This window comes from Gadus macrocephalus, chromosome 17, assembly GCF_031168955.1.
Source record: "Gadus macrocephalus chromosome 17, ASM3116895v1".
In the NCBI taxonomy this organism is placed as follows: Eukaryota; Metazoa; Chordata; class Actinopteri; order Gadiformes; family Gadidae; genus Gadus; species Gadus macrocephalus.
This window is the reverse complement of record NC_082398.1, coordinates 1,705,343-1,733,249: the sequence shown is the minus strand read 5'-3', so window position 1 is coordinate 1,733,249 and position 27,907 is coordinate 1,705,343. Positions and strand designations below refer to the sequence as shown.

General features: G+C 47.4%; 1 protein-coding gene across 7 annotated transcripts; it reads right to left on the bottom strand.

Moving 5' to 3' along the window:
• Window positions 1-915: 915 nt before the first annotated feature.
• On the bottom strand, window positions 916-27,523 carry LOC132445530 (collagen alpha-1(XXV) chain-like). 7 transcript variants are annotated; one of them, XM_060035607.1, is made up of 22 exons: window positions 26,180-27,522; window positions 24,193-24,255; window positions 22,537-22,605; window positions 21,629-21,673; window positions 21,341-21,385; window positions 20,875-20,952; window positions 20,124-20,147; window positions 18,840-18,884; window positions 15,864-15,908; window positions 14,728-14,808; window positions 14,135-14,197; window positions 13,898-13,948; window positions 13,102-13,128; window positions 12,354-12,434; window positions 11,797-11,832; window positions 10,934-10,987; window positions 10,242-10,295; window positions 9,458-9,484; window positions 9,145-9,189; window positions 7,379-7,456; window positions 5,858-5,896; window positions 916-4,658 (listed from the first exon to the last, which is right to left on the bottom strand). In XM_060035607.1, exons 10-22 carry the CDS (start codon window positions 14,782-14,784, stop codon window positions 4,632-4,634), a joined length of 639 nt encoding a protein of 212 aa, XP_059891590.1. In that variant the 5' UTR covers window positions 14,785-14,808; window positions 15,864-15,908; window positions 18,840-18,884; window positions 20,124-20,147; window positions 20,875-20,952; window positions 21,341-21,385; window positions 21,629-21,673; window positions 22,537-22,605; window positions 24,193-24,255; window positions 26,180-27,522; the 3' UTR covers window positions 916-4,631. The 7 variants fall into 7 exon arrangements, with proteins under 7 accessions (XP_059891590.1, XP_059891592.1, XP_059891588.1 ...); XM_060035609.1 differs by having other exon boundaries at window positions 916-5,521; window positions 26,180-27,519; XM_060035605.1 differs by lacking the exon at window positions 7,379-7,456 and adding an exon at window positions 7,817-7,903 and having other exon boundaries at window positions 26,180-27,515.
• Window positions 27,524-27,907: the final 384 nt, after the last annotated feature.

Here is a 27,907-nt window from a genome sequence, read left to right as displayed (position 1 = left end):
TTCTTGGAGGAGGTCCCAGAGGTAACTGGGGGCTAGGTTCTGGAGAGCTTTGTAGGTGAGGAGTGGGTGGAGACGGTGGGTCTCCCGACCCTATGTTTCGCACCCAGTGCCTGTAGCACTTTGGAAATCTTTGTGTTTACCACACTGGCGTCAAAACGTACCCGTGAGGATAAGTCGTCTATCCTATCTCCCAGAACACGCACTCTATCTACTGCATCTGTGTCTTCAACACGATTGTTCTCCACATCATCGGCCAAACTTCGGAGCGTATCAATAATCTCCATTGGTGACCATGGACCTGACACATACGAAAGAACTAGAAGTGAACAAGGAAATTACGAGCAAGTGACGTAGTTCCCGCCCAGACGCTGATTGGCTGATACGTTTGCCACTTTGCATATTGACTTTTTGGATTCCTCTTTGGATTCCGTTTTGGATTCCGTTTTGCGGATTGAAATGTCATTTGAATATCGCAACACACGGAGCGTGGCGAAGTGGATTGCAATCACGGGGACGCTATAGCTTTTCAATTTGTATAAAGGAACTCAAAGAATTTGACAAAATGTTATTCTATTTGTATTGTTAGAACTTTTGCAAATTTAATTGAGGATTGCATTGTCACTTTGCATTTTAAAATACACTTTGAATAACGTATTTACAAATTACATTATAAAATTGCATAATGCATTGTCAAATGCATAATGTAATTCCAAATTGCATTGCCATTTGAATTTTGCTACATATATGCTTCCATAGCCCTCTGTGAGTCCTCTGGTAGATACATTCCGAACACGTCCAGATAAACTTAAACCTATGCATCCAGCTAAAATGCTTCATAGCCTATGCAGTGTAGATGAACAAATATTTGCCTTCGTTCCCCCCCCGCCAATCAAATAAATCACGCGTGGTCCGGAATATATTGGAAAGACTGTTTATTTGGCTCATGAAAAAAAATCTATGAACAATAAGATCTGTGATGACATTTCATGTGTGTAAAGTGAAATAATATTTTACAGAATAAGCAAACAAAAAGAACAAAACAGCAGCATAACTTCATTTTCTTAAGCAAAAATCAACAAGAAAGAAAGAAAGTGTGGATACTGGTCACCTCAGGGGTGGATTCGGAGTTCGTACCTTGAGCTCAATATGTGTTTCATTACTTAATAAACGTTCAGCGTCTCCATGGGTTTGTACATCTATATGAATAGGCTTCAATAACAGGAATATGGCTGAAAAGACATCAACCCTAATACATTTCAACTTGTTTGAGTACCTTAAAAAACAAGTCAATTCACAATCAATTCACCAATTGGTATATAATCAATAGATACGGCATACAATTTGTTATTTTTTTAATTTTCCTTCATGCCTTTAAATAACGTTAGATGTCTCTTTTCTTGCCGAAATGAAAGTTGACAAAAAAGTAAAAGAACGAGCGTTTGCAGACCACGTGACCGACAGGACCGTGCGTCCTCCGTGCGTAAAGAGGACCGTGCGTCCTCCGTGCGTAAAGACGGTTAGCTGCACGCGCTGAAGATACAGCACACAACCGCACCGCATCACTGCATCACGAGTCCGACCCATGAACGGAAATCATCCAAACATTATTTAACTCATTGTAAAAGTCTCAAGAAACACAACATTGAACACATTAATAGAGAGCGACTATATTCGAGGCAAAAGTAAATCAATCCAATAGTGTACATCAACGACCCATATTTACAGTTTGCAATATTGTATATTTTCTTTCCTAACAGTAAATATCTTTATTTTTACATCTGGACAGTAGCACAAGAGGGCTGGTCTGGCAAATGCAAGCATATTAGATCACACTCAGTGACCGGTTTTTATTCAAGCTGCATTTCAAATCACCGCGCATTAAAACGAAATGTATAAATTGCACTTTATCTTTTGTTGCTGTTGTCACACAAGCACATATTTGAACATGACATTAAAATACTACTGTACATATATCAACCTACATTCAACAGAGAGAGAGAGAGAGAGAGAGAGAGAGAGAGAGAGAGAGAGAGAGAGAGAGAGAGAGAGAGAGAGAGAGAGAGAGAGAGAGAGAGAGAGAGAGAGAGAAAGTTTTGATACATGTAGATGTGTGAGATTGATGTTGTTTGTATGACCTTGAAAGCAGATGAGTGCCCTCTACGGTAGACAACTGGAAGTTACAATAAGAGCAGTAAAAACCACAGTAAATGAAGGCTACTACGTTATAGGGAACCTTGTTGAGCCTTATTCATGTCCCCTTGGTGGTTAAAAAAACTTAAACATTGAACTCAGAAATATCAGAGAACGCTGGTTAAATGTAGTACTAATGATGATGATGATGACGATGATATCACTGCCACCAGAAAGGAATGCCTGTTAGAAACCAAGATGGCTTCCATTAAGAACGTGTATCGAAAAATAAATAATGTATCACCTAAAATAGTGAAACAAGCATAATGCATCTGCACACACGCACACACAATCGATTGAAATGGTTTGACAAGGGCTGCAATAAGAAATAACGACGGGAGCTAAGAAAACATGTTATCTGCTTGTTGTTTTTCCTCAGCGACATCATTTATGAGTGAACTGTAGACACGCTAACAGAAAGCACGCAAACAGATAGCACGCTAACAGATAGCATGCTAACCGTAATCAGATGCCCTTTCCTGCGAAGTGGAACGACCAAACACCTTTATGAACATGAAAACATCATGAAGCAACGTCACCCTGTCACACTTTACCACACAACGTTCATAGTGACACAATGCCCACGTTTCACTTTTGCCCCTTGAATGAATGAGTCCATAATATTTGCATACTTAATGTATGTTTTGTATGTCTGTGTAAATGTGTGACTCCCATGTATGGGAATATGGAAGTAAATTATTCAGGTTTTAGTTAAAAAAAAAACATGAAAATATAGCATGATAGCATCGTTTTGCTCCACCTGGCATGGAATGTAAATTAACTGGCCAAACTAAAGGACTGTAGTTTATAAAATGCAGGTTGCAAAAAATATCTCATTGAGATATTACAAATCATACAACTGTTTTTACGGTACGACCTACAACAAGGAAGAAATCATAGAGACACAGTTCAGAATGTTAAATTCAGCTACCTCTACCACACACAACAACTCATCTCAGCTTCATTATTGTACACGTGAAAAAAACAAACATGATCTAATTGCATATTCTTGTAGATATCAGGTCTAACCTAATGTTAAATAAAGCAGTTTAGTTGTCCAAATCGGTTCAAATTCTGCAATATGCTACTGCTTTCAAATCCTAACAAATGGATACAATCAGGTTTTGTGTTTCATTAAAACACACACACCAAATCTAAAAAAAACACAATGCTTCAAAACTGATATTGAAAAACGGTACCATCAATCATTTGATACGAGACGTTTCGTAGCTAACTAGAAGCCTACCTCACCGTGTGTGTGTGTGTGTGTGTGTGTGTGCGTGTATATTTGTATGTGTATATGTATGTGTGTGTGTGCTCCCTCCCTCACCTACAATCACTTTTTCTACATCTACGTTAAATCAACGTCAATCTACGTTAAATGTGGTGCTTGTGTCTGCTCACTATATCAACACGATAGCATGATAAACGTCGAGATACGATTTCTGCAATACAGTGGCGTATTTTACAGCTTAACGTTACATAAGGTCAGTTCCTGGTTTCAAAGGTGAAATCCCTGTCCCATTCTGTGATCTATCTATCATCTCCCACCACGACTTACAATCGTGGAGGATGAAACAACTGAAACGATGAATGCAATTATCAGTTTGGTCTTCATACCATGATAAAAAAGATATACTGTTGTGTGTTGTGAGATTTTGTCAATGTCCACCTTCCCTTTCCGTTGCTAAGAGACTTTACCGTGTTGTGTTGAAAGCTATACAGAAATCAGTGTTTGATAAAGTCAGTGCATCAACCCCTCCCCCCCCCCCTCTCAAAACACTGTGGCACATTTTACATAGCAAGGGTTATACACAAGCTTTTGTTGAAAGCCCCTTGGAATAACTCCAATAAAACAATATGAAAACAATAATACACGTTGTTCAATACAAATAAAGGAATGAATAACTAAAGCTGGAGGCACCGAAGGCTATGATACAGACCGATATAAACAATGAGTAAGGGCAATGAGAGTCAATCGAGAAAGAGAAAGAGAACTCCACGAATCCACTCTCCATCGTCACTCCAAGCCGCTTGGGGGCAATCTAGCTCTTCTGCTAGCTCGCTAGCTCTTCTGCTAGCTCGCTAGCTCGCCTGCTTATGGTCGGGGAGAGGGGGGGAGCTTCAGCCCGCCTCCACGGACATCGCCACGCCGACGGTCCGAGACAAAGACGACCTCGGACAATTCCCAACGTCGGATAATCCTCCCCTTCCCTTCCCTCGATTCGCCGACGGTTCCAGGCCCCCTCAAGGTCAGGGTGGGGGGTGGGATGGGGTCCGAATCCCGTTGGGGTGGGGGGGGGGGGGGGGGGGGGGGGGTATATGGACCGCTGGGGAGCGACGGCGAGAACCTGCTGAGTCGTAGCTCAAACCAAAAGCGCAGGCCCCGCCACAATAAAAGCGTATCAATAAACGGGCGGTCCGTCTCTTGGGGGCGGGGCTCAGGCCACCAGCCAGGGGGTGACTCCCTGTGGTGGGCGGGGGGCGGACGCACGGAGAGCAGAGAAGAAGAACACAGAGTTACCCATCGAGACCCCGCCGGCTCACTCTGTCAGCGGCGGGGAGAGTTAGTGATTGTTTGTTTTGTTGCTGTTGTTGTTTTTTGTTCCCGAAGCCACGTTGAAAACCACACGACGGAGACATTATATACAAGACATCGAAACACAGCGCCAAGCCGTTACAGTGCTCATGCTTTAGTTGTGTGGAGGGTGAGGGGTCTTGCTTTTGCCTTTTTTTTTTGTTTTGACTCTCAGGCGATGAGTTTGCGGTGAACCGCGGGACGGGCGGCGTTGAAGTCGGGTCAGGAGCGACCCGTGAAGCTGAACGCACACACACACACACACACACACACACAACCCCCCCCCCCCCTCCAAAAAAAATGAAAACCACATCTTGCGCATGAGGTTAGGGAAGCCAGCCTTGAGTCCGTCCCTCCACTGTGCCCCCCCCCCCCCCCCCTCTGGTGGTGGTCCCGGGGGAGACCCAGTCTTTTGCCATGCAGTGGACCGGGACCAGAGCTGAACCCCTCTGACACAAAGTTGATGTGAGCGAGTGTGGGGAACACACACACACACAAACACACACGTTTGTCCCCCTAACAGGCAGCATGTTGAGTAGAAGAATCCCAGGCGGTGAAGTCCGTAGTTGTGTTGCGGTTTTTGTCAGCGATGTTGTCGTCGTTGTGTCTTTGCACCCGGATTTGTATATTTTTTATTTTGCTTTCTTTCTTTTAGACATTTTTCTTCCCGTCGAAAAAAATAACAAAACTATAAATACCATACAGGACTCATTATTTACAAACTCCATGCGATTCTGATTAGAGATTCGATCACTGCAAGACAAAAACACAAAGAGACAGACAAGATGGGAGGGTTGAACACTGACGTGGATATTGTTGTTCATGAATGTGAGAATAGGACAGCAGCGATACACTTTCAATGTCTCCACACGTTGTGAGTCGCACACAAGTACAAACTAAGCAGCATGCAGGGTTTTTAGCAGCGTTTAAGTCGTGTGTGTGAACCCAAATAAACCCTAATTAGCATTGCAAATTGTGTTTTTCTCCAGAAGAAAGGTGATCTTTGTGTTTGTTTGCTCTTGACTGTTGTTGTGAATAATAATGGTTGTGTGTTGCTTGCTCTATTCAAGCCTCTGAAAGGGACCTTACCTTCTGCCAGCATCCAGGCATGGGCAGCCCGTCAGGGCCCTGGGGAGACCAGAGCACGGTGGGAAGAAGAAGGAGCAGAAGAAGTTTGGATTAGATGATCAGGAGGTGGTGCAGTGGTCCATCCAAATGCATGCAACCAAACGTTTAATCGAACAGCGACCGCAGAGGGAATCACTGGCTAAGCGGTGGTTTGGCATGTTGTTCTGACAATATCCATCCGGTGAAAATGTGGTTATTTACCCTCTCCAGATGAGGCTGTTTAGACGGCAGCTTGTAATAATGCTTACCTTTGGCTATGGCTAAGGCTGTTTACATCAATCAAACATTACTTTACAGGGCAACATGATCATGCAGATGAGAGCTCAGCACAATGTAAATCATGCGGTGCAATTCTGTCTTGAAATTTAAAATTCCTATTATAATTAAAATGATATGTAAATTCAAATTAACATTTGTGTCCATTGGGGAGCTGAAATGCCAAATTAAATAATTAAATGTACAAAACAAAGTGCATTTCAGAGGGAGTGACCCGTGTTGTGATATTTGTGAGGCTGTACTAATGAAATAATTATGTGTTTGCGGTGCTATAGTTACAGTACAATATTCAACGCCCAAACCAGCTCTCCTACATCGTTAGTGAAGTCACCCAATGTCAACTGTCGAAAATGATTCAACTCTTCCATGCACTATGAAGCAATGTATCACACGCACACAACAAATAATGAAAACCCTCTGAGAAAAAATTAACGCCATTCCATGTCTCTTCTTCACATGTTGATGTCTGAAATAGCCTCCTGACATATGGTGGTTTATACCACTGTGGCTCTTCCTGTAGGGGTCTGTGGTCTGGCCCAATTGGTACGTACAGGGGGAGGAGTTAAAGAGGAGGGGGCGTGGTTATCTCAAGGGGGTCCAGGTATTTGGGTTAGCATCAAGTTAAAGATGGGAGAGGGCAAGGGGGATAGTAGTCCTTAAGGAAACAGCAGAGGGGAAAGGATTTAAGGAGAGGTTGTAGTTTGCGTGTTTTGTAAGAGGAGGAAGGATTGAATTAGAGGAGAGGGAACCGTTTGAATGCGATAAAAGGATATTACATCAACCGCATCGTACGCAGTGGTCAAAGTTTTTCCCTTTGCCTGATGTGATATCTGATCTAACGTGGGCTGCTTGCGGTCAGAGGGTTAGAAAGAGATTTGGGGAATTTTGCATCAAGTTTTCCGCAAAGTCAACAGTGTTACAGGCACGCATCCGTGGAAAACATGCATCAGTGCCCGTTAGTTAAAGCAGGACAGTTGAACAAAGCCGATATTCAAAAAAGGGCAATCAATGAAAGACGTGCGTTAGATGGGCTGATGTGATGACGAGGTTTAGGAGCGCGACAATGAGACAACCCCGCTGGGTTCACTAGTATCAGCAGCAGGGGAAAGGTTCAATGGCATGCATGGGTGGGTGGCTGCATGGGTGGGAGGAGGAGGAGGAGGAGGAGGAGGAGGAGGAGGAGGATGCAGAAGAGGAATACTGTACCAATTGGCATGGGGCGTCCAGCCCGTCCAGACCGGGCTGCCCGGGCTCCCCCTTGTCACCCTTAAACCCACGGAAACCCTGTTTGCAAAGACCACCTGGGAGTGTTACTGAGGGGGGACGGCGAGGCACGGTACCAAGAAAGGAGCAATCCCCTGGGGGCCTCGGCACAGACCCCCGCATCGCGCCCCCCTATCCCCTCACCACACGCCAACACACCAAAACAAAAAAACGATTCAGGTCAGAATTCCTTGACCAAATTCGATGCGTGGGGTCGGGGGGGGGTTTGCCTAGTCCCGAACTCAGGGTTGCTCCTCCTTGGTCTCTCTAGGTTCTCTCTAGGTTCTCTCTAGGTTCTCTCTAGGTTCTCTCTAGGTTCTCCCTCCCTTCTCTCTGGGTGTCTCGGAGGTGTGTTCCAGCACGCGACCGGGCGGGACATACCAACGGGCAGGGGGCGTCTAATCCGGGGGCGCCCTGTTCGCCTTTCTCCCCCTTGGGCCCCTTTTTGCCCTTCTTTCCCTTCTCCCCCTGTGGACACAACGGCTCCGTCAGGGCACATCGACGGTACATGGGGGGGGGGGGGACGACGACGACAATGCTAGTAGGAAGGGGGAGGAGTTATCGACAGCCAGTCAGGAAGTCAGAGAGGGAAGACGGGGACGGGACTTGTTAAAGTTGGGCGGAAGGGAGGGACCGGATTGGCCACGTAAGGCTGGAGGAGGGGTTTAGTGAGAGGGAAGAGGACTACAGGGCTGATAGTCACCGAAGGAGGTGTCAGGAAGGAGGGACGAGGTGCAAGGAAGGCACCTCCAGAACAGCAGAGGACGTTATTGACATTTCAAAGTAAGGGCATCAAAAAGTATGAATTCTGCACATAGAAGAAACAATATGCCGGTATAAAGGGAAGGCTTAAGAGACAAAACAATATATTCATTTGTGTACACTCAAGACTACGATTTAAATAGGTAATACTTAGATCAATAACATACATTTACTTCCCAGTTCATCACAGAGTACGATTAGCAAATCAAATACTTTGTATAAATCAACCATTCGGTTTCGGTCAGAAAACAAACAACAGAGAAGAAGGATTATCGGGTGAACATGAAACACGTTGCTAAAGAGTTAGAGGAACTTCAGGAAGAATGATGACAGAGGAACAAGCAAGGAGAGGGTTAGGGAAAGAAAGGATCCGGACGATAACAGGTGCCGTCCGTATGTTGCCACGGGCATGCAGTGACACGGACGCACAGGTGAGTGGACACTGCCTGTTGTCAATGGACTGCTGCACACTAACCAGTGCCTGATTCTGCGCGCGAGGCCTGTCCAAGGAGATAACTCTGGATGCTTTTAAGATGTGATTTGGCAGAAATGTGATGGAAGCCTGCTGAACGGTGGATGTGTGTGAGTGATTTTGAATTGATGAATTAAGGATGACCTTTTCACCTTGACCAATAATCATCCTAGTTGATCAATGGACACATATACCCCCCCCCCCCCCCCCCCTCCCCAAGCCCTTATGTCAAACTGGGCCTGTTGAAAACATATGTGTGTACTTGTGTGTTTTCTATGCATAACCTTTATTGATGCTGCCCCAAAGTGTATATAAACGTATGCTTCCCCAAAGGTTCACTCCATATATGTGTTTGCTTTTTAGTTCTTCACTCGAGTCTAGCTGATCCGACTCCTGCTGTCACGCGTCCATTGACATCAGTGTTGAGCTGTCGTGTTACGGGTTGGACAGGCTAACAAGGCACGTCCAGCACTACCTTTTCGCCTCTCTCCCCAATGTCGCCTTTCTCTCCAATCAAGCCCTGTCAAAGCACACCTCGGTTAATCTCTCACATCAATACAAGGGATGGCTCTGAGATGGTGAGCGGATCAGATGTGAGCGAGTGGAGGGGATACAACGTATAGCTAGCAATGTGGTGGTAAAACGACACAAAAACGTTATCGCTTTAAATTACACAAGTGCAACAATATTGTACAGGTAATATGAGTCTATCTTTATATTTGTTTAGCATACTTTAGCATAGCGCAAACAAACGTACGTCTATCGTACGTTTTTACAAATATACTCACGTCCAAGCCTGGGGTTCCGGCAGATCCCTGAAAGAAGGCATAAATATGTATTATTAGATAAATAAATATGAATTGTAGCATGGCTTCAGTCCACAACACCTGCTGTCAGAGTGCCTAGTACATTTGTACAAGTTGCTTTATCGTGGCTGATTAAGTGACGCACAATCTATCTTTCTAAACATGACAATGCCTGTACTCTAACCCCAAGAGTCTAGTTTGCAGAATCCGATATCCCTACTCACTACTGATCCCTGTGGCCGCTAAGTGAACTACAGCCTGCTCGAGTTGCATTGAGCACTGCAGTGGTTTGAAAAAGAGAACAATCATGAACCAATTCTAGTTATAATCACAAATAAACGTCAGTCATCAGCTCAAGTTTATTAGGATATTTGGTTAATTCGGTTTATCAGGGGAGAGCCGTGGATAAATGCACAAATAAAAAGTTTGGAGCCCTTTATCTGTACTTGGACGTCATGATTCCTTTGACTCTGTAAAACTGGCCCGATTCAGAAACAATATAAATCAGCCCACAGGATGTTCTATGCATGTGAAGTGTCAGCAAAGGGCTCCTTTTATAGGTTAAATTGCAACCTGTTCGTATTTTGGCAATTTAAAGAAATGTCAAACCATCTCTCAAATTCCTTTTAATGCTAAATCACCTTTTTCATAGCTTTTAGGAAACATTCTAACGAATCCTTGTGGGACAGGTGTATGGGGCGTGAGGGGGACAGGTGTATGGGGCATGAGGGGCACAGGTGTGGCTGGGCTCTCAGTACCAACTTACAGGTAGTCCGTAAGGTCCTCTCGGACCGGGCTCTCCGGAGGTGCCTCGTTCCCCCTGCACACAACAGAGCCATGTGTTATTGTGTGTTTAACCCGAAAGCAAAGTGAATTTTTGTTTGGGTGCAAATAAATACAAAGTCAATGCAAAGATGCGTACGGATGCAATTATTTGCATCGGCGTGAATGGCTGGAACGCTTGCGGCTGAATAACGCAAAATATTTGCTTCTCTTTGGGTGTGACACACCTTTACAGCTACACAAACGTGAACCAGATTTGAACTCAAAACAATACGCCACAGCTCAGACGATCCAGTCAACTCATTCCCGACTCTTAAAAAAATATTAGGAAATGAAGCCAACAGAAGTGTGTTGATAATTGGCTCCGTCAATTTCCAGTTCTGGGTTGGGCAGACGCAGAGAGAGATTAAGAAAGATTGCTGTTCAGCAACTCTTTCCTTTTGTCCAACACCTGAGGCAGATGTCAGTTGGATTGACGCTTGTAAGGCTACTTGATGCGACCCATGAGTCCTAAGTCAGGTCCATAGCGGAGGGGGTCTTTGAGGGGAACATGGTCCACGCCTCTACATAAAGCCATTTATGCAGAGGCTCTACATAAAGCCATTCCCCAGTGCACTGCCCCGTCCCAAACATGCAAACACTGGAAGAAAACAACCCACAAAACCCTTTTCTTACTATGTCTCCCTTGGGCCCGGCGGGTCCGGCTGGGCCCACAGGTCCGTCCGTGCCCTGCGAACAGCACCCACCACAACACGTCACACAAGGGGACAGAGACACAGGCTAGACCCCCGCAGAACCCCTCCCTGGCCCCGAGAAGGACTGAGAGAAGGGTGGAGGGGGGCTATGGCAGCAGCACAGTAGCGTCGCCACAATGTCTTAAATGTACACAAAGGGCGCAGAAGACTCGTTGATCGGTGTTATCCGTTCATGCTATGGACACAAAATACGTTTACGATACGGATGTTGTTAATGTTGTGTTAATAAGACGCATGGCGAGGGGGGTCCTTAGGGAGTCGTATGGGCCGAACACAACACACTGAGCTCAACGTGAACTCAACAGGAACTAGTGTGAACTCATGACTGCAGGCCATCCGTTTTGTTCAGGGGGAGATTTTTTAATTGTCGTTTTTTTTATCCGTGGACCAAAATGATCCAGTGGGATTAAAATGTGCCTCAGACTTTGGCAGGGATGGGTTTGACGTTAAACTGAAACCAGTTTAACAAAGGTCATGGCTGCACGGGCAAAGAATCACAGCTGAACCGAAGGGATGGCTGGCAAAACAAAATGTAAACAACAACAACCTCCCCTTTTGGGCCACCGTAGCCCCCCTTAAGAGGACGAGAGCGCTGGATGGTACGCACTGTTGGCACGGCAACGACACAAAGAGCCTGAGGCGAAACCGAGGTGGGAGGAAGGGAGGGGGGAGCGGATCGGGGCGAGGTGGAGGATGAGGAGGAGGGGGAGGGTGAGGGGGTCGGGAGGTCAGCGGGGGGGGGGGGGGGGGGATGTGGATGGATGTTCTGATCACATGACTCACCCCGGTTCCGGGCTTGCCGTCCAAGCCAGACGCTCCCTGTTTGGTGTGTGGAGGTATGTGCGTGACATGGGGACAAGGCGGGGATTAGTAACCACGGAGACGCCACGTCGGGGAGAACAGACACTTATTGGCCGTTATTAGGACAACAACATCAACAACAACAACAACAACAACGACAACACAACAACACAGTACAAGATTCTAGGTTATGTGAGGAGGGGGTGGGACGAGCGGGTTCGGCTGAGGCGAGGATGAACACACAGTCGGGGGGGCGGGGATTACGATAGAGGGGGGGGGGGGCACCACGCAACCACACATATGATCACACAGTGGTAGACTTGGACACACACACACACACACACACACACACACACACACACACACACACACACACACACACACACACACACACACACACACACACACACACACAGTGTGTGACCAATGCTACACTGAGACAAAACAGGGGTGAGTGAGGGGAGATGAGGGAGAGGGGTGTGGTGGGGGGTACATGGGGACGGTGGTGTGTGTGTGTGTGTGTGTGTGTGTGTACTTACGGGAAGCCCCAGGGGTCCGCGGTCCCCCTTGTGGCCGACCTCACCCCGGGCCCCCTTGGCCCCGTGCAGCCCCGCGTCGCCCTGAAAGGAGGGGGGGGGGGGGGGGGGGGGTTGAGTACTGCCACAACACCAGGGGCTGGGGGTACCGGCCTGACCACTGGTAGGCTGACACCCAGTTATGACTAGAGTCAGTCAGTCAGTCAGTCAGTCAGTCAGTCGGTCAGTCTGTCAGTCGGTGCCTTAAGGGTATGTGGAAACTCTAGTCCAAACTCAAAGAGTCGTTGGTGACATTTAGCACACTTAATGCACCTGAATAGAGCATTAGAAAGTAACATTAGTTCATGCAGTAATAAAACCATTCATTTACGTTAGTTCATGCCGTAATAATCATGAACTAGCAGTTATGAACTGTTCTCTAATGGTCCAGTAATCATTGCCTAATGATGTTGATGTAAACTGAGGTAATGGGGTAAAGGTGTGCCAGTGCAACCAGGGTAACAAGAAAACAATTACTCTCTGCAATGTAAAAGCTTGTCAAACGTGCACCACTGGTTCCTGTAACGTTGCATTTACATAAAGTCGTTTAGCAGCCTAAGGCTGTCGTTTAAGGCACTTGACGACGGCACGTTTCAGCGGGAATCTTCCCCTATCCTAAAAGTCTGGTTTGGTGAGGTGCGGCCTCGTCTAGACTCAGACCAAGCACATCTGAGCCACGAAAGAAAAGGACGAATACATGAAGTGAGATTACCTTCGGTCCGGGAAAACCATGGGGACCCTGAAATCAAAAGGAAACGTGTTTGTAGTGTAATGTATAAAATATGGGGAAACATGGTACAGTTGGCTCATCTCAAAGTCAATATATTTTTAACTTGTTAGCGAAAGGCATTATCTCTTTCTTGCTTCCTTTATAGTTTCAAGTGCTTCAACATAAACATATAGACTTGCCCTTGCAAGTCATTAGAGCAGGGTAGAAATGTTATTTCTGAGACTTTATCCCACATTAAAGACTTGCTTGCCCGGCTGCATTTCAACTCACTGACGGACGTCGCAGGTGAGTCAATCACCGAATGATTTTGTACGTTACATCGCAAAGCCATGTGCAACACGGTGTACTCTATGATGAATCAAGTTTATCACGTTGTGTTGACATCCGACAAACATCCACATGTTGTCGATGTCATTCATGAGGTAAACAAAAGAGGAAGGTAGAAACCAGTTTTCCCTCAAAGGGTGGTTAATGTTTAAGGCTAGGGTTTCGACCTCCGCCCTTGTGTCCCAGAAGGACAGAGCCCTGTTGGGAAACGGCACTCCTGGAACTCCGTCCACTGTGACCCCGTCCACTGTGTCCTCAGACGGGCGCGTCAGAGGAGAGAGCCCATTACAGAACCCAAGTCAACGTGAACCCGCCGGCTAATCCATGCTCACGGCGACGTGCGATCGAAAAGGCCGCGTGTCGGCCGGCCATGTTGACCGGCGGTCGGTGGAGGGCCTGAGAGTATCGGGGTAGCACACGGAGAAGGTGCACCCCCAAAAGTTGGTCTCACCATGGGTCCTGGGGGTCCGTGCGGCCCCAGCGGGCCTGGAAGGCCGGTGATCTACAAAACAAACGCACAAAAAGAACGTTTAGAATTACGATGAATTGTGTCTCGACGCATCGTGATCTATTATGAAGGAATACGAGGAATGAAGAGAGTTGTGATGGGAGCGCGACGCCGACCACGCTTCGGTCGGCGACCGGGAGGCGTTGCTAAGGAGGAGGCGTTGCTAAGCAGGACACGTACCGAGGGCCCCTCGGCGCCCGTCATCCCGGAGTCCCCCCGGTCCCCTTTGGCCCCGTTGGTCCCCTGAGGAGACAGGACAGGCAAGGTGAGCCACCTCACTCGGAGGAACGCAAGGGTCCGTCGGCAAGAGGCTAGCACACATTCCTGCACACGCAAGCACGCGCGCACGCACAGACGAAGGCACGCACGCACGCTGCATGCACGCATGCATACACACACACGCATACACACACACACGCACACACACACACACACCAATGAAGGCACGCACGCACACTGCATGCACGCATACACACACACGCACACACACACACACACACCAATGAAGGCACGCACGCACACTGCATGTACGCAAACACATGTCGACGAAGGCAAGCACACACCGATGAAGGCACGCACGCACGTCACACGCACAAGTGGACAAAGGCACGCGCACAAGCACACGCACGCACACACACACACTCGCTGTTCCCATTCCTTTAAAACCTGTATAATTTAAACGATGAAAACAACAAACATATTCGTCCAAAGTCCCCTGAACAAACGGGACATGCAGGAGCATGTCCCGTTTAAATATTAAACATGGTTCTTACACGAAGTCCAGGCAGGCCGGTGGTGCCCTTCTCCCCAGATGAGCCGGGCATCCCCATGTCTCCCTTGGAACCCTTGTAGCCCTGAGGAGATAGTGGGGGGGAAACATGGCACCTTATCAACCCCTCGGCCTCCCCTGGCCTGAGTCTGAGAGATCGGACTCAGGGGCCGGCTGAGGCTGCACACCTGGTGTGCTTTTTGTAATCGTGTGCACAGGTTCAACCAACCTGTGTCTGCATGCATCAACACTAGGGATGTCCGATATTGGCTTTTTTGCCGATATCCGATATGCGATATTGTCCAACTCTAAATTTTTTCGATTCCGATATCAGCCGATACCGATGTCGATATTTGGGTTATTTTTCCTCAAACCTAATTTAGGTAACATTACATATCTCCTGTTGTGGAATTAACACAACATGCTTAATGTTATTGTGATGCCCCACTGGATGCATTCTTGAATGCAACAAGGCTTTCCAAATGTTAACATTGTCTGTGCAAAATAAGAAAAATACTTCAACTTAATTTAAGGGAAAAGTGCCATGTTTATTTTTATTTTTTTAATGGTCTCAGACAACAGTTTGGATTACACTCTCCCTGAAATAATCTTGACAATGCCCACAACAAATAGGGCAAATTTGACTTCACAAATGATAAAACATTGTACCTGAACAACTATGTGCAACATAGCAGTATGTTTCTTTAACTAAAACTCAATAACCTTAATTGAATAAATGCACAAATATGAATCAATTACAATGTGCACTGTACTGCACAATTTTGAAAACATTTATTTGAGCTATAAATAATAATAATAAAAAAATATATATATATATTTTATCGGTTTTAAGGCAAAAAAAATCAGATACCGATATTGACCGATATTACATTTTTATGCTAATATCGGGCCGATAATATCGGTGGGCCGATAATATCGGACATCTGTAATCAACACACAATTCCAAACGTTACACTAAACCGGCTTCTAAACCCGAGACCTGTGTTGAGAGGAGGCCAGAATAAGCTGCATAGCCGGTTAGCAGTAGAACAGCCACATGCTTGTCGTTCTAAGCGCTCCTCTAACAGGGCGCAGTTCGGCAGGTTCAAATGTCTGTCAAATAAATAACTTCAGACTTACCCGTTCACCGTCAAGTCCCGGGAGGCCAGGCAGCCCTTGATCCCCCTAGACACGGAGCAAATACAGGATGGTCGTTAGGATTATAAGGCAAGGCAACTTTATTTATATACCACTTTTCATACACAAGGCAGACTCAAAGTGCTTCACATATAAACATTGTCATAAAATGCAATAAAATAATAGATAAGTAAAAGAAAACATATGCAAAGAAATGAGTAAAGAAAGTCAAAAAGGCATTTTAGTATTAAAATAGAAAATAAAGGCAAAGTTAAAAAAGCTTTTTAGAAAGAACACTGTATTTAAGATTTAGCAGAAAGCTAAAGCAAACATAAAATTATTCAGTCTTGTTTTAAAGGGGCTCAGAGTTGGGGCAAGTCTTAAATCCTCAGGGAGTTTATTCCAGCTATTTGTTGCACAGTAACTAAATCCTGCTTTCCCATGTTTCGCGTTTACTCTGGGGATAATTAACAGATTGGTCTCAGAGGATCTTAGTGGTCTAGAAGGCTTATGTATTGGAAGCATATCAGTTAATCCCCATGTAGGGATTTATAGGTTAGCAACATGATTTTAAAATCAATTCTCTGACCTACAGGAAGCAAATGTAACGATTTAAGAATTGGTGTAATATGTTCAAATTTTTTGGTCTTTCTTAGAACTCTAGCAGCAGCATTCTGAACAAGCTGAAGCTTCCTCAGAGTTTTTTGTTTTGGGAGACCTGTAAGGAGACCATTGCAGTAATCAAGCTTACTAGTGATAAAGGCATGTACAAGTTTTTGTAAGTCTTCGGTGGACATGAGCCCTCTAAGTCTTGCTGCATTTTTAAGGTGATAATATGCAGATTTTGTAACTGATTTGATTTGACTCTCGAAATGTAAATCTGAATCCATGATAACCCCTAGATTTCTGGCTTTGATTGAGGTTTTCAGGGACAGAGAGTGAAGGTGTTTTAGAACCAAATACAATATCTCTGTTTTGTCCTCATTTAGTTGAAGGAAATTTCGGCACATCCAGTCTTTCACTTGCTCAATGCACCGGCACAGCAGCACTCTAGCTCTTTTTAAGTCTAAATTGTAGGCACGGAGGCTCTCTTTATAGATATCATGGTGAATATGAAGTGTTGCTTTCCAGAAATCGTTTTAACCTTATAAGGTGCAATGACATCTATGACTTTCAAAATGTTCAAATTAAAGTTTTCTACAAGATCATCAGCAGAACATGGGTTGAGAGGTGGTAGTAAGGAGATGGCCTTTTTAAAAAGTACATTAGAATCTTCATTGATATACAGTTTTTTGAGAGTATTTGATTTTGTCTGTATGTCGGGAATAAAAGATATGTTAAAGAAAACACAAAAATGGTCAGATAAATGCATCAGTGACAGGAAGGATCAGTGACAGAGAGATCAGAAACATTGAGGCCCTTTGTGATAACCAGGTCTAGACTGTGCCCCTTACAATGAGTAGCCTCTTTCACATGTTGAGACAGTTCAAATGTGTCCAAAATGGTAAAACGTTTTTTTACACACTTGTCATTCAAATCATCAGTATGAAAATTGAAGTCACCAGTTATAACTAGACAGTCAAATTCTGTGGAGATGCTAGACAATAATTCTGTGAAGTCATCGAAAAAATGTGCAGAGTAAGTGGGTGGCCTGCAAATAATTAATAGGAGAACTCTGGGGGAGCATTTCAATACAGCACTAAGGTATTCGAATGATGGAAAATCACCAAATAACATCTGTTTCCCATGAAATACATTTTTAAATACAGCAGCAACCCCTCCACCTCTTTTTCCAGATCTAGTTTAAAGTTCTAGTTGGGAGGAGCTGTCTCTATCAGAACGGTTGCACTGTTAATTTGTTCCAGCCATGTTTCAGTTAAAAACATAAAATCCAGTTTAGAAGTGGTGACAAAATCATTAACTAAAAATGATTTGTTATTAAGAGACCTAACATTTAGTAGAGCCATCCTGATGGTGTTGTTGATAGGCTTTAAGGTTGTTTTTGGTCTGGAGGCAATAGATATGAGATTTGGGAGGTTAGCAGTGTGTCTAAGTTTCCCTTTGTTTACTCTCTTAGTGGTTACAGCATGAATGCAAAAGTTGCCATGTTTTGACGCAGGCAACCTTGGGTTCAGCAGATTATGTTAAACTTCCTTTATACTGTGTCTACGGCTGAACCCTTTTTGTCTCAGTAATACTCAGGACTACTATCAGTACAGGGCGGGGGCTGGGGCTCCCTCCGCTTGGGGGTTATCAGCCTGTGGGCTTGACCTGGCGATGCTATCATTGACACAGATGCAAGTTTGATGCCAACATCTTCCAGTTTCTTAAATTCAGCTGGAAAATCGCAAAGGAAGGACCCATCGGAACTGTATCGTTTGCATTTTTCTAATGCTGCTTGTCTCGTTTCAAATAAAGCCACTGTCTGTCGCAGTTTGGTGCAGTCTGTGCATTTCCCAGTCTCCGTGCCTGAGATATCCGAGTACAGAGGCATGTTGGCGATAGGAAAGTCCAAGGCTTTTGCTGCGGTCTGATCCGGGAGTCATAAAAAGTGCCAAAATGTACGGTTGAATCGAGCGATGGAGGACGACGGGAACAAACTATATATTGTTAAGTATTATGATCATGAAATAAAATAAAATAAAGTAGATCTGAACGATGAATTAAGTCGTTTTTTCCAAAGCCTAGCGGAGCTTCGGTAAACATGACCTCTCTCTCTGCTGACCTCTCTCTCTCTCACATTAGGGGACTCTTTAGCCACACAATAACAGAATATCAAGTGTGCAACGTCAAGTTATAACATTATGGACAATTCCCTCATCGGTTACACTCGTGTCACACCAAAACTAATGCATGTGGGAAAACTACGGCAATCAAATCAAAACGAAAAAAGAACGTGAAACCCGATCTGAGCTCGTCGGCCGTCAGACTTAAGAGTCTGAAACCGACCTGTGACACTTCTCCCAATCATGCGCTTACCTTCAGGCCCTGAGGGCCCAGGGGTCCGGGCGGACCAGGGGGGCCCTAGGGGAACAAACAAGAGACACCTTGTTAGGACCGACACAAAGACATCACGCACAACACGTCAACACACGGCGGCAGCCACACGGACAGAAACACGCCGCGGTACGACCGTGGGGCGGGGCCACAGCGGCTCAGGAGGTAGAGCGGGGGTTGACTGGTGACCGGAAGGTCGCTGGTTCGATCCCCGGCTCTTCCCTCGCTCAGGGTCGAGGTGTCCCTGAGCGAGGCGCCTCACCCTGACCGCCCCCCCCCCCCCCCCCCCCCGACGAGCTGGCTGTCGCCCCGCGCGGTCGACTCCGCCGTCGGTGTGTGAACGGGTGGATGAACGGTCGGAAGTCGCTTTGGACAAAAGGGTCAGCAAAACGGTGTCGCTGTGAGCGTGACGACGACACGCGGTTGGCACGAGGACGAGGACGGACGTCCCCCCCCTCCGGCGCCGCGCCCCCGCGGCCCCTCGGATAAACGCCTCGCCCGTTTGGCGGGTTCTGCCGGCGGCTCACGCACTCGGCACACGCGAGGCTCCGAGACGCCGCGCGGCCAATCAACCTGTGGGGCGGGGCCGGGGCTGGTAGGGGCGGGGCCGGGGCTGGTAGGGGCGGGGCCGGGGCTGGTAGGGGGGGGCGGGGCTGGTAGGGCCGGGGCTGGTAGGGGCGGGGCTGGTAGGGGCGGGGCCGGGGCTGGTAGGGGCGGGGCCGGGGCTGGTAGGGCCGGGGCTGGTAGGGGCGGGGCCGGGGCTGGTAGGGGCGGGGCCGGGGCTGGTAGGGGGGGGCGGGGCTGGTAGGGGCGGGGCTGGTAGGGGCGGGGCCGGGGCTGGTAGGGGGGGGCGGGGCTGGTAGGGGCGGGGCTGGTAGGGGGGGGCGGGGCCGGGGCTGGTAGGGGCGGGGCTGGTAGGGGGGGGCGGGGCTGGTAGGGCCGGGGCTGGTAGGGGCGGGGCCGGGGCTGGTAGGGCCGGGGCTGGTAGGGGCGGGGCCGGGGCTGGTAGGGGCGGGGCCGGGGCTGGTAGGGCCGGGGCTGGTAGGGGCGGGGCCGGGGCTGGTAGGGGCGGGGCCGGGGCTGGTAGAGGGGGGGGGGGGGGGGTGGAAGACTAAAGGCAGGGGAGCGGTGCGTTGTAGGGGCCGGACAGGAGAGGGCCGGGGGGCGGCTCAGGGGCCATGCAGGAACACACACACACACACACACACACACACACACACACACACACACACACACACACACACACCAGATGAAGGCATTGTTTACCGTGACTGTAAACGTGGTAATCTTCTGTTGTGCGCCAGAAGGGCGGCGGTCAGAGAGGAGGTTTGCAGGTGGAAGAGAAAAGAGTGAGGAGGAAAGAGAGAGCAGGTTACCATGGGGGTGGGAAACACAACAGGGGGAGACGGCGGCGTCTCGTGTGCGCCTGCAGACAGGCTCTCTCTATCCGAGTGACTCATTCAACGGCCAGTCAATGTTTACAGAGTTTCCCCCAGAAAATGTCTTCGTCAAGGAGGTCAAGGAGCAGCTTCAGTCCGCACAATTACATTCTGAACAGTATCACCAATGCATTATTTATCTTTATTTTTTTGTACCTGATGGAAGTATGTTTTCTTTCCCTACGACAGTTTTGTACTTTTTTAATGCATAATAATTAAAAACTAAAAAAAATTATATAAATATATATATATATATGTATATATTTTATACTTTGGTAGTCAAGGCGGGGCCCTATTGTTGTTAAGGCCTTAACCATACAGTACTGGGGGAAACACTGGTTTAGATCACAGGGCGGTTATATCGTCATGACTACACATCCTATTCATGCTATCAGTGTGCAGCGTCAAAGCCCTCAGAAGAAGAGGAAGAAACAACGGCAGGGAGGAGCACGTTTGAAGTATGAAGAGATAAAGACATGCACAAAGAGAGTCGTTTTCCTTTCTGAGCCTCCTTAATGAACATTGAAAAGTTCGAATGATGGATGCGTTTCGGAAAATAAAAGTGTGGTCAGTCTGACCTGCAGAGCCTCCTGGATGTTGCCGTTGTAATCGATGATTTCCGTGTTTCCCTGATCTCCCTTCTGTCCAGGTGGGCCCTACACATCGGATACACAAATAAACATTAAAATTTGATTCTCATAACATCTGGAGTAAAACATATACAATCATAAGTCACAGATTAAATACTATTTTTCTCTGAGGCCGTTCTTTGCTTAATGAACGACATTAAAAGCAATCTAGGGCATCAGGTGTAGGTGACGGCATTTCTGCAGACGCAATGGAAACGGCAAGAGCCAAATTAGTTGCTCGATACGGACCCCTAGAGGTGAACTTGAGTCATTGCAGTTCAGCTTGCGTTGCCCTACATTCACTCTCAACATTATCAATATCATGCCAATGCCACGTAACATTGTATGTATATGCGTATTGCAGTAGATTGAACGGTTCAATTTTAAACTGCGTATGAGTGTGGCTGTTTCTCACCTGTGGGCCAAGAGCGCCAAAGACTCCCTTGTCTCCAGTCTCCCCCTAGTGGATAGAGGGAGATGATGCGGACACAATGATAAACGTCACTCCATTCATGTATTTGATCAATTATTATGTCGTTACTATTCGGCATCTTTGCTCAGGGATGACTGAAGCTGGGATAAGCTCTTGAATAACGTGCATAGCACCACGTATAATGTGTTCAATCATCTTAGCACACCACATTCTCTTCCCGTGCATGCCATTTACATTATCAATGTAGATGTAAACATCGTCAATGCTTACCTTGGTGCCTCTGAACCCGGGAACGCCCGCCTCTCCCGGTGATCCCTGCAGTATTCAGAGGTCAAAGGTCATGACCCTGAACCACAGCAGCCATTCTAACACACGGGGCCATAACGACCCCTCCAGATGGATGTGTTCTCTTCCCGTTAGGGAGGTTATGATGATAAACACTCATTCTCAACACCCACATCTCTCGACCAATCAACAATCCCCTCCCCAGCAACTTAATTAACCGAGTATCAACATCGCAGAACCACGACGGAAACAGAGGTGTTTATTTGACTTTATCCGCCACAGGGAGTGTTTGTTGTTCCTGGGGGTTGTCGGTTGGATGGGAAAATAGCTTTGGGATGTTTTCTCTCTAGATGCTTTGACCAGCTGCTGGGGTAGAAGTAAACAACAGCCAACTGAAGCGGCTTTGCTTTGGCGCAGGAAAACAAGGGAAGGGGCCTTTAAATGGCGTATTTGTCTTTCTAATGATGATTAAGTTGAACTCAACTAAGGCCATGGAATGAATTTTGCGGAACATTTGATATTGCAATGACGGGGTTCTACCTGTAGGGGGCGGCAGAGGACCACTGAGCCAACATGGCTTTAACAAGGGAAAAGTTGTGAGGAACAGCCAATTACCTTTGAATGCCACTTTTTTATTTAACTTATATTATCAAATGAACAAATATATGTATATATTTGCTTGTCTTCATGGACAGTAAATTGAATATGGTGAAGACAGTGGGTGGAGACAGAGAAAGAATGCAGCGTCCAAAAAATATTTAACACAATATTTAACACACACACACACACACACACACACACACACACACACACACACACACACACACACACACACACACACACACACACACACACACACACACACACACACACACACACACACACACTCTTACCTTTGGTCCAGCTGTCCCGATCTCTCCTTTGTCTCCCTTGCCTGGGGGTCCGTAATCCCCCCTCTCGCCCTGCAGGTCATAACAAACACACACCCCCACAGCCCATTAAGACCCCATCAGACCCTCCCCCCCCCCCCAGGAGGGGGAAACATAAACACAGCCAGCACCTTATCAGTCACATGCTTCTGGGAGAGAGACGGAATGAAGGGAAGAGGACAAATACAGAGAATATTCTGAATATAAAGTTATGAATACATAGTTCTTTCAATTTCCATCAAATGCTGCTTTGAAAGCTCCTAGTTTGGTTCTCTGTGGTATAGAATCGAATTGACTGCATGGACGGAATTCGGGATTTGTGAAAAAATAATAGAATTTTATTGTAATCAGTTTCATTAATGTAATCTAAATATAATCTGCAGTAACCCAGTGTGTATCAGATTCAATTCCAGAAACTTCTTTAACGCAAGACTGTTACATAGACTGAAGAAGACGATACTTATTTTTCGAATTCTTGCAAAAGTGAACCACCCCAAAGCCGCCACTAGAGAGCGCTGTTGAGCTGAGTGTCTATCTATTCCTCAGTCGAATTGAAGCGAAGGGATGAAATCTGTCTGAAGTGTTTTCCTTTCATTGTTGATAAATGATACATTCATACACAAGATTGTGTCATCTAACAAAACGTCTGTGGAAAGCGTTGAAATCGGTGTGTCAGACTCTGCTCTATCTTTCAATGTGACGACTTTGGACGTTTGAAAACAGAGACGCGTCGTTTTGCGACAGTTGTCCAATTTAAAAATATATCGATGAATCACTTCGATCTATTTGCTAAGTAGCCTACTCAAATATTATTCACTTAAAAGGCGAGGTTATCTCTGAAGGCTAGATTTTCAAGCTTATGGAGTAGTGTTGGGAAATGGACACGGGCCATAAACTGGTGCAAACCATTCATAATGAACTGCATCGATCATGATTCATGATAAACTGGAGAAAAATAACCTGGACCATTCAACAATATTAAACAATCTCTTAAAAACCTTAAACTGTTTAAATCGATTCATGCCACACGTTGCTGATTAACTGTTGAAACGATTGTAGATTTCAGCCAACATATCTGTCATACTTTATCCCTAAGAGAATCCCATCTCTTGTGTTATCATCACTCGTTCCTTCTCAGCATGAACCAGTCTGAGCTGATAAGCGCTGACTCTAACCCATCAAACGGCCGCTAATAACCTCTCTCTACATGACCCCTCAGTGGGGCCCCCAGACGCTAACTGACAAAGACACTGGGACTTACACAGCCATTATAGGGACCAGGATCCCCCACAGACACCACACACACACACACACACACACACACACACACACACACACACACACACACACACACACACACACACACACAGACAGACAGACAGACAGACAGACAGACACGAGGGCATTTGACGTCCATCTCCACCACATCAAATGAACCCCTCGTCTGGGGGTGGGGGGGGGGGGGGGGGGATGGGGGGGGTGAATCAAAGAGACCCGTCGAGACTGGAGCCGGCCCTGTCTCGGCCTTGCCCTCCTTAAGCTGCGGAACCCCCCCCCCCCCCCCCCTCCAGGGTTTACAGTGTTACTGACCCCCAAAACGTGCTTCTCAGGGGCCCTTACCTTGGTTCCTGGGAGCCCCGGAAGCCCTGGCTCCCCCTGTGGTCCGAAGAAGCCAGGCTCGCCCTGGACAGAGGAAGAAGGAGCGTGAGCAAGCGTGAGGCAGTAATGAGGTGTCGCCCTGTGCCTTCGCTAAAGGGCCTTTACCTCCCCCAGGGATCAGCCCCAGCGGTGCGGTCAGAGTGCACGGTGTGAACGACAAGAGGCTAAGGGGCGAAACAAGAAGGGACGTGGACAGACGTAAGCATGCGAATAGTACACAATACACAACTCGAACAACAGCACGCCCAGGCGGTTAGGCACATAAGGGGGTGAATGTCGTTGCGTGCACGGCACACACACACACACACACACACACACACACACACACACACACACACACACACACACACACACACACACACACACACACACACACACACACACACACACACACACACACACAGAGAGACAAAAGCAGCAGGGTGAACCATCAGGGCTGATGATTAACCCTGCGTTCCCCTTCCACTCACGACCTCTCCCCGTGGGAGGGGCGGAGGCTCTGACCCGCCACGCCTTCAGCCAACTTTAATCCTACCTAGTGGAGGTGCCTTTGGTTTTGTGAGTTTCACGTCTTAAACCAAGAAAGCGGTTTGCGCGCCCAAGCCCGGAGCCTCTCGGGCTAAGCGCCCCGGTACGAGGGGGGGGGGGGGGGGGGGGGGGGGCGACGAGGGGTTCTATATTTAGCCCCTCCGCCGCCGGCCTCGCGTGAGTGCTGCGGTTTTTCCACCTTCGCACCCTGGCTCTATTAACCGGGGCGAGAGCTTCGGGTCTCGCGCTGAGCCAGACTCCCACCGCCGTGCGAGACGGCCACCCCCCCCACCACACACACACACACACACACACACACACACACACTCCCAGCGCTTGGTAAACACCGGGCGGCGCAAGGGAAAGGGCGCGTTGCCGGTGGGATGCACGAGGTCGAGGATCAATCAAGCACTCGGGGCCCCTAAAACACAAACAGGAGGGCGAGGTAAACAGCGTTTTTTTTTTTTACAAGGCAGGTAACAGGCACTAAAACGTCGACGAGCAAAACGAAAGCCAAAGCAGCAACAGGCGTGATGTCATCGTGCCGCTCGGAGCATTCTTTCCGTCGAAAAAAGAGTTTTTTTTGAGCCAAGATGTCCGCCCTGTGCAACGTGAGCGGGTGTTGGTTGTTTGTGTTGAGATGGATGTTGTATACAGGGCTTTCCTCCATAACGTTAAATGGCTTTATGGAGACTCGTAAACGGCAAGGAATAAATCCTTTAAAGCCCCACTGAAGGGATTGTTGATTGCAGAAGAAAAAAATTGCCACTGCTTCTTTCAGCTTTTTGTTTGGGTCTCGTGCTGTGCGAGTTTCTAAATGGAAACCAGGGGTCTTTGAGAATGGGGCTTGAATCAACCAACTGTGAACCGGTTCAAATGAACTCCCCGATCACGCTCCTTCAAAATAGATTGCACCTTTTCAGATATTCATAGTATTATCACCCAGAGATTCAGAGGCTCAGACGACCCCGTCTCGGGCGTCAACATAGCCAGGGTTTGGGGTTCCATTCCCACCATTGGAATCTTTGCATGCAAACGTTTTTTTATTTTAACATTTTATATAATATTCTCATAAAATAAGCTTGCTTTCGGAACGCCACGTGACTGCATTTCGCCTCCTTCAGCTGAGATATAAGCAGGTTAGCAGCAAGCCTGAGACCAGCGGTGGTCATGCACCTCCAACACCGTATAAACGACCCAGGGATGTCCTGGATCAGCGTTGCTAAGCAATGGGTCAGCATCAGCACCACCCCCATCAGCATCATCATGACCAGCAGCAGCAGCAGCAGCAGCAGCAGCAGTGAGCGGACACGGGGGGCATGGGGGGGGGGTCGGACTAAGGGCTACACAGACCGAGGGGGACACGACACTGAGGGCGACCACTGGGGGATGAATGGAGATGAATAGCCACATCATTTACCTTAATCCCCGGAAGTCCGGGCAGCCCTGGAAGTCCCGGCTCTCCCTACACAGGGAAAGTGTGACACGTTACAGCCTGGCCCGAACCGAGCCGTGTCATTGGACGAGGAGGGCTATGGTGGAGCGCTCGAGGGCGGAGCTTGGACTGAAGGTCACACGCCGGGTGTGTCAGAGGGAGGGGCGTGGTGTTGTGTTAGTGTGTCTTTTGTGTTACTGTTAGTTCATTCCCTCGACGTCAACGGCAGCAGCAGATTGGGGGCATGCATCGTCAGATCACCGCATGCAGCAAGGCCCCCCGAAATCGGTTTTATAAATACGTCGCGTGACCAATCGGCTGCGAGCAGACATCAACGGCATGGTTTCACTCGCTCAACGTTTTTTTTTTACGAGACAAACCGGGGCATGTTTCCTGGACTGGAAACGTGTGTATCTTGGATCCGGGGATTTTAAAGGCGTTTCACTGAGCTACCGTTGAACCTCAGTTGCTAAAACTCGCACTTAAACTTTCAGTTTTTCCCGTTATCGGGGTCACGGTTAAAATCAGGGGGAACCCGAGACTCCCTTTGCATCAAAGCAGCCCAGCAGTACAGCGCAGACATTTGATTCAACAAAATAAAAGAATAAGGAGGTCAAGTCCCTCAATGGGATCTCAAAGAGGATTCCTTTCAAAATAAGAGTTGGGAGCGGGGGTAATTTAACGGTCTATGACGGGTATAACATTTATGGCTTATGAAAAGAGATATTCAGCCCGGTGTGAGGGGGATCAACTGTAACGGCACTCCGGGGTTCAGTGAGGAAGGCCCATAAATATCGCTGCACGGCTCATGAAAACACAGCAAACCTAACGAACACACGTCCCTCTGGTGAGCGGCGAGGGGTCGAGTTGAGCGCGGTGGAGCGTTCAACTCGGCTCACTCCGAACCCTTCCAGAACATCCGATACGATGACAGATTCAATGCATCACAACACAGGAAATGAACGCTCAACGGAGGAATGGAAACGGGATTTCCCTTCTTTTTTTTTTTTACCAATGATATATTAATTAATAAACTGAGAACAATTCGCTGATTTATTCAACTGATGGATGATGGCCAGCCTCACACCTCTTGAACTCATAAAGCCAGATAGTTATGATGACAAAAGAACGAATTTCAGTGCGTGCTCAACACAGATTTCCCTTGCGGAACTAGCATCGCCTCAGAATGCTAACCACGATGGTAAACCTCTGCGGAGATCGAACATAAACAAGAAATAAACTACCCGTAGGCTACGGGCCATGTTCCCTCAACCCGGACCAGTGGAGCACGGTAGACCGCAGGAAACCAGTCACGGACGAGCCCGGGTCAGGAAACCAGTCACGGACGACCCCGAAAGAGCGGCCCGTTCCAGAGACGGGCACTAAGATGCTCTATGATAGAGTTATTAGCCACATGGCTGCTCGCTGAGGTTGTTCATACTGGGGTTGTGGTACCACAGAACCTCCCAGTTTCACTGAGGAGATGGGAGGGGGGGGGGGGGGGGGGTTGGGGGTTCAGCATTTATAGACGAATCAAGATGTGAAGCAAATTCTGTTAAAAGAGAAAAGATTAAGCCTTCCACTTTGCGTTCTTACCGTATCAGAAAACATGATCTAAACTGTAAGGTAAACAATGCTACATGTGCCTTCGGCTGTGGTGCAGGAGGTAAACAAACACAGCTATATCTATTATGATATGCTAGGTATATTTTC

Bases quoted from the DNA above. Each gene is read 5' to 3' on its own strand.
- LOC132445530 (XM_060035605.1), bottom strand. From the start codon at position 14,784: ATGGGGATGCCCGGCTCATCTGGGGAGAAGGGCACCACCGGCCTGCCT. The intron at 9,190-9,457 runs GTGAGTATATTT...GTGCTTTGACAG, and splicing joins CCGGAACCCCAGGCTTGGAC to GGCTTGATTGGAGAGAAAGG. The intron at 4,659-5,857 runs GTAAGGTCCCTT...CGCCCACCACAG, and splicing joins TGCCTGGATGCTGGCAGAAG to GGAGTCACCCCCTGGCTGGT.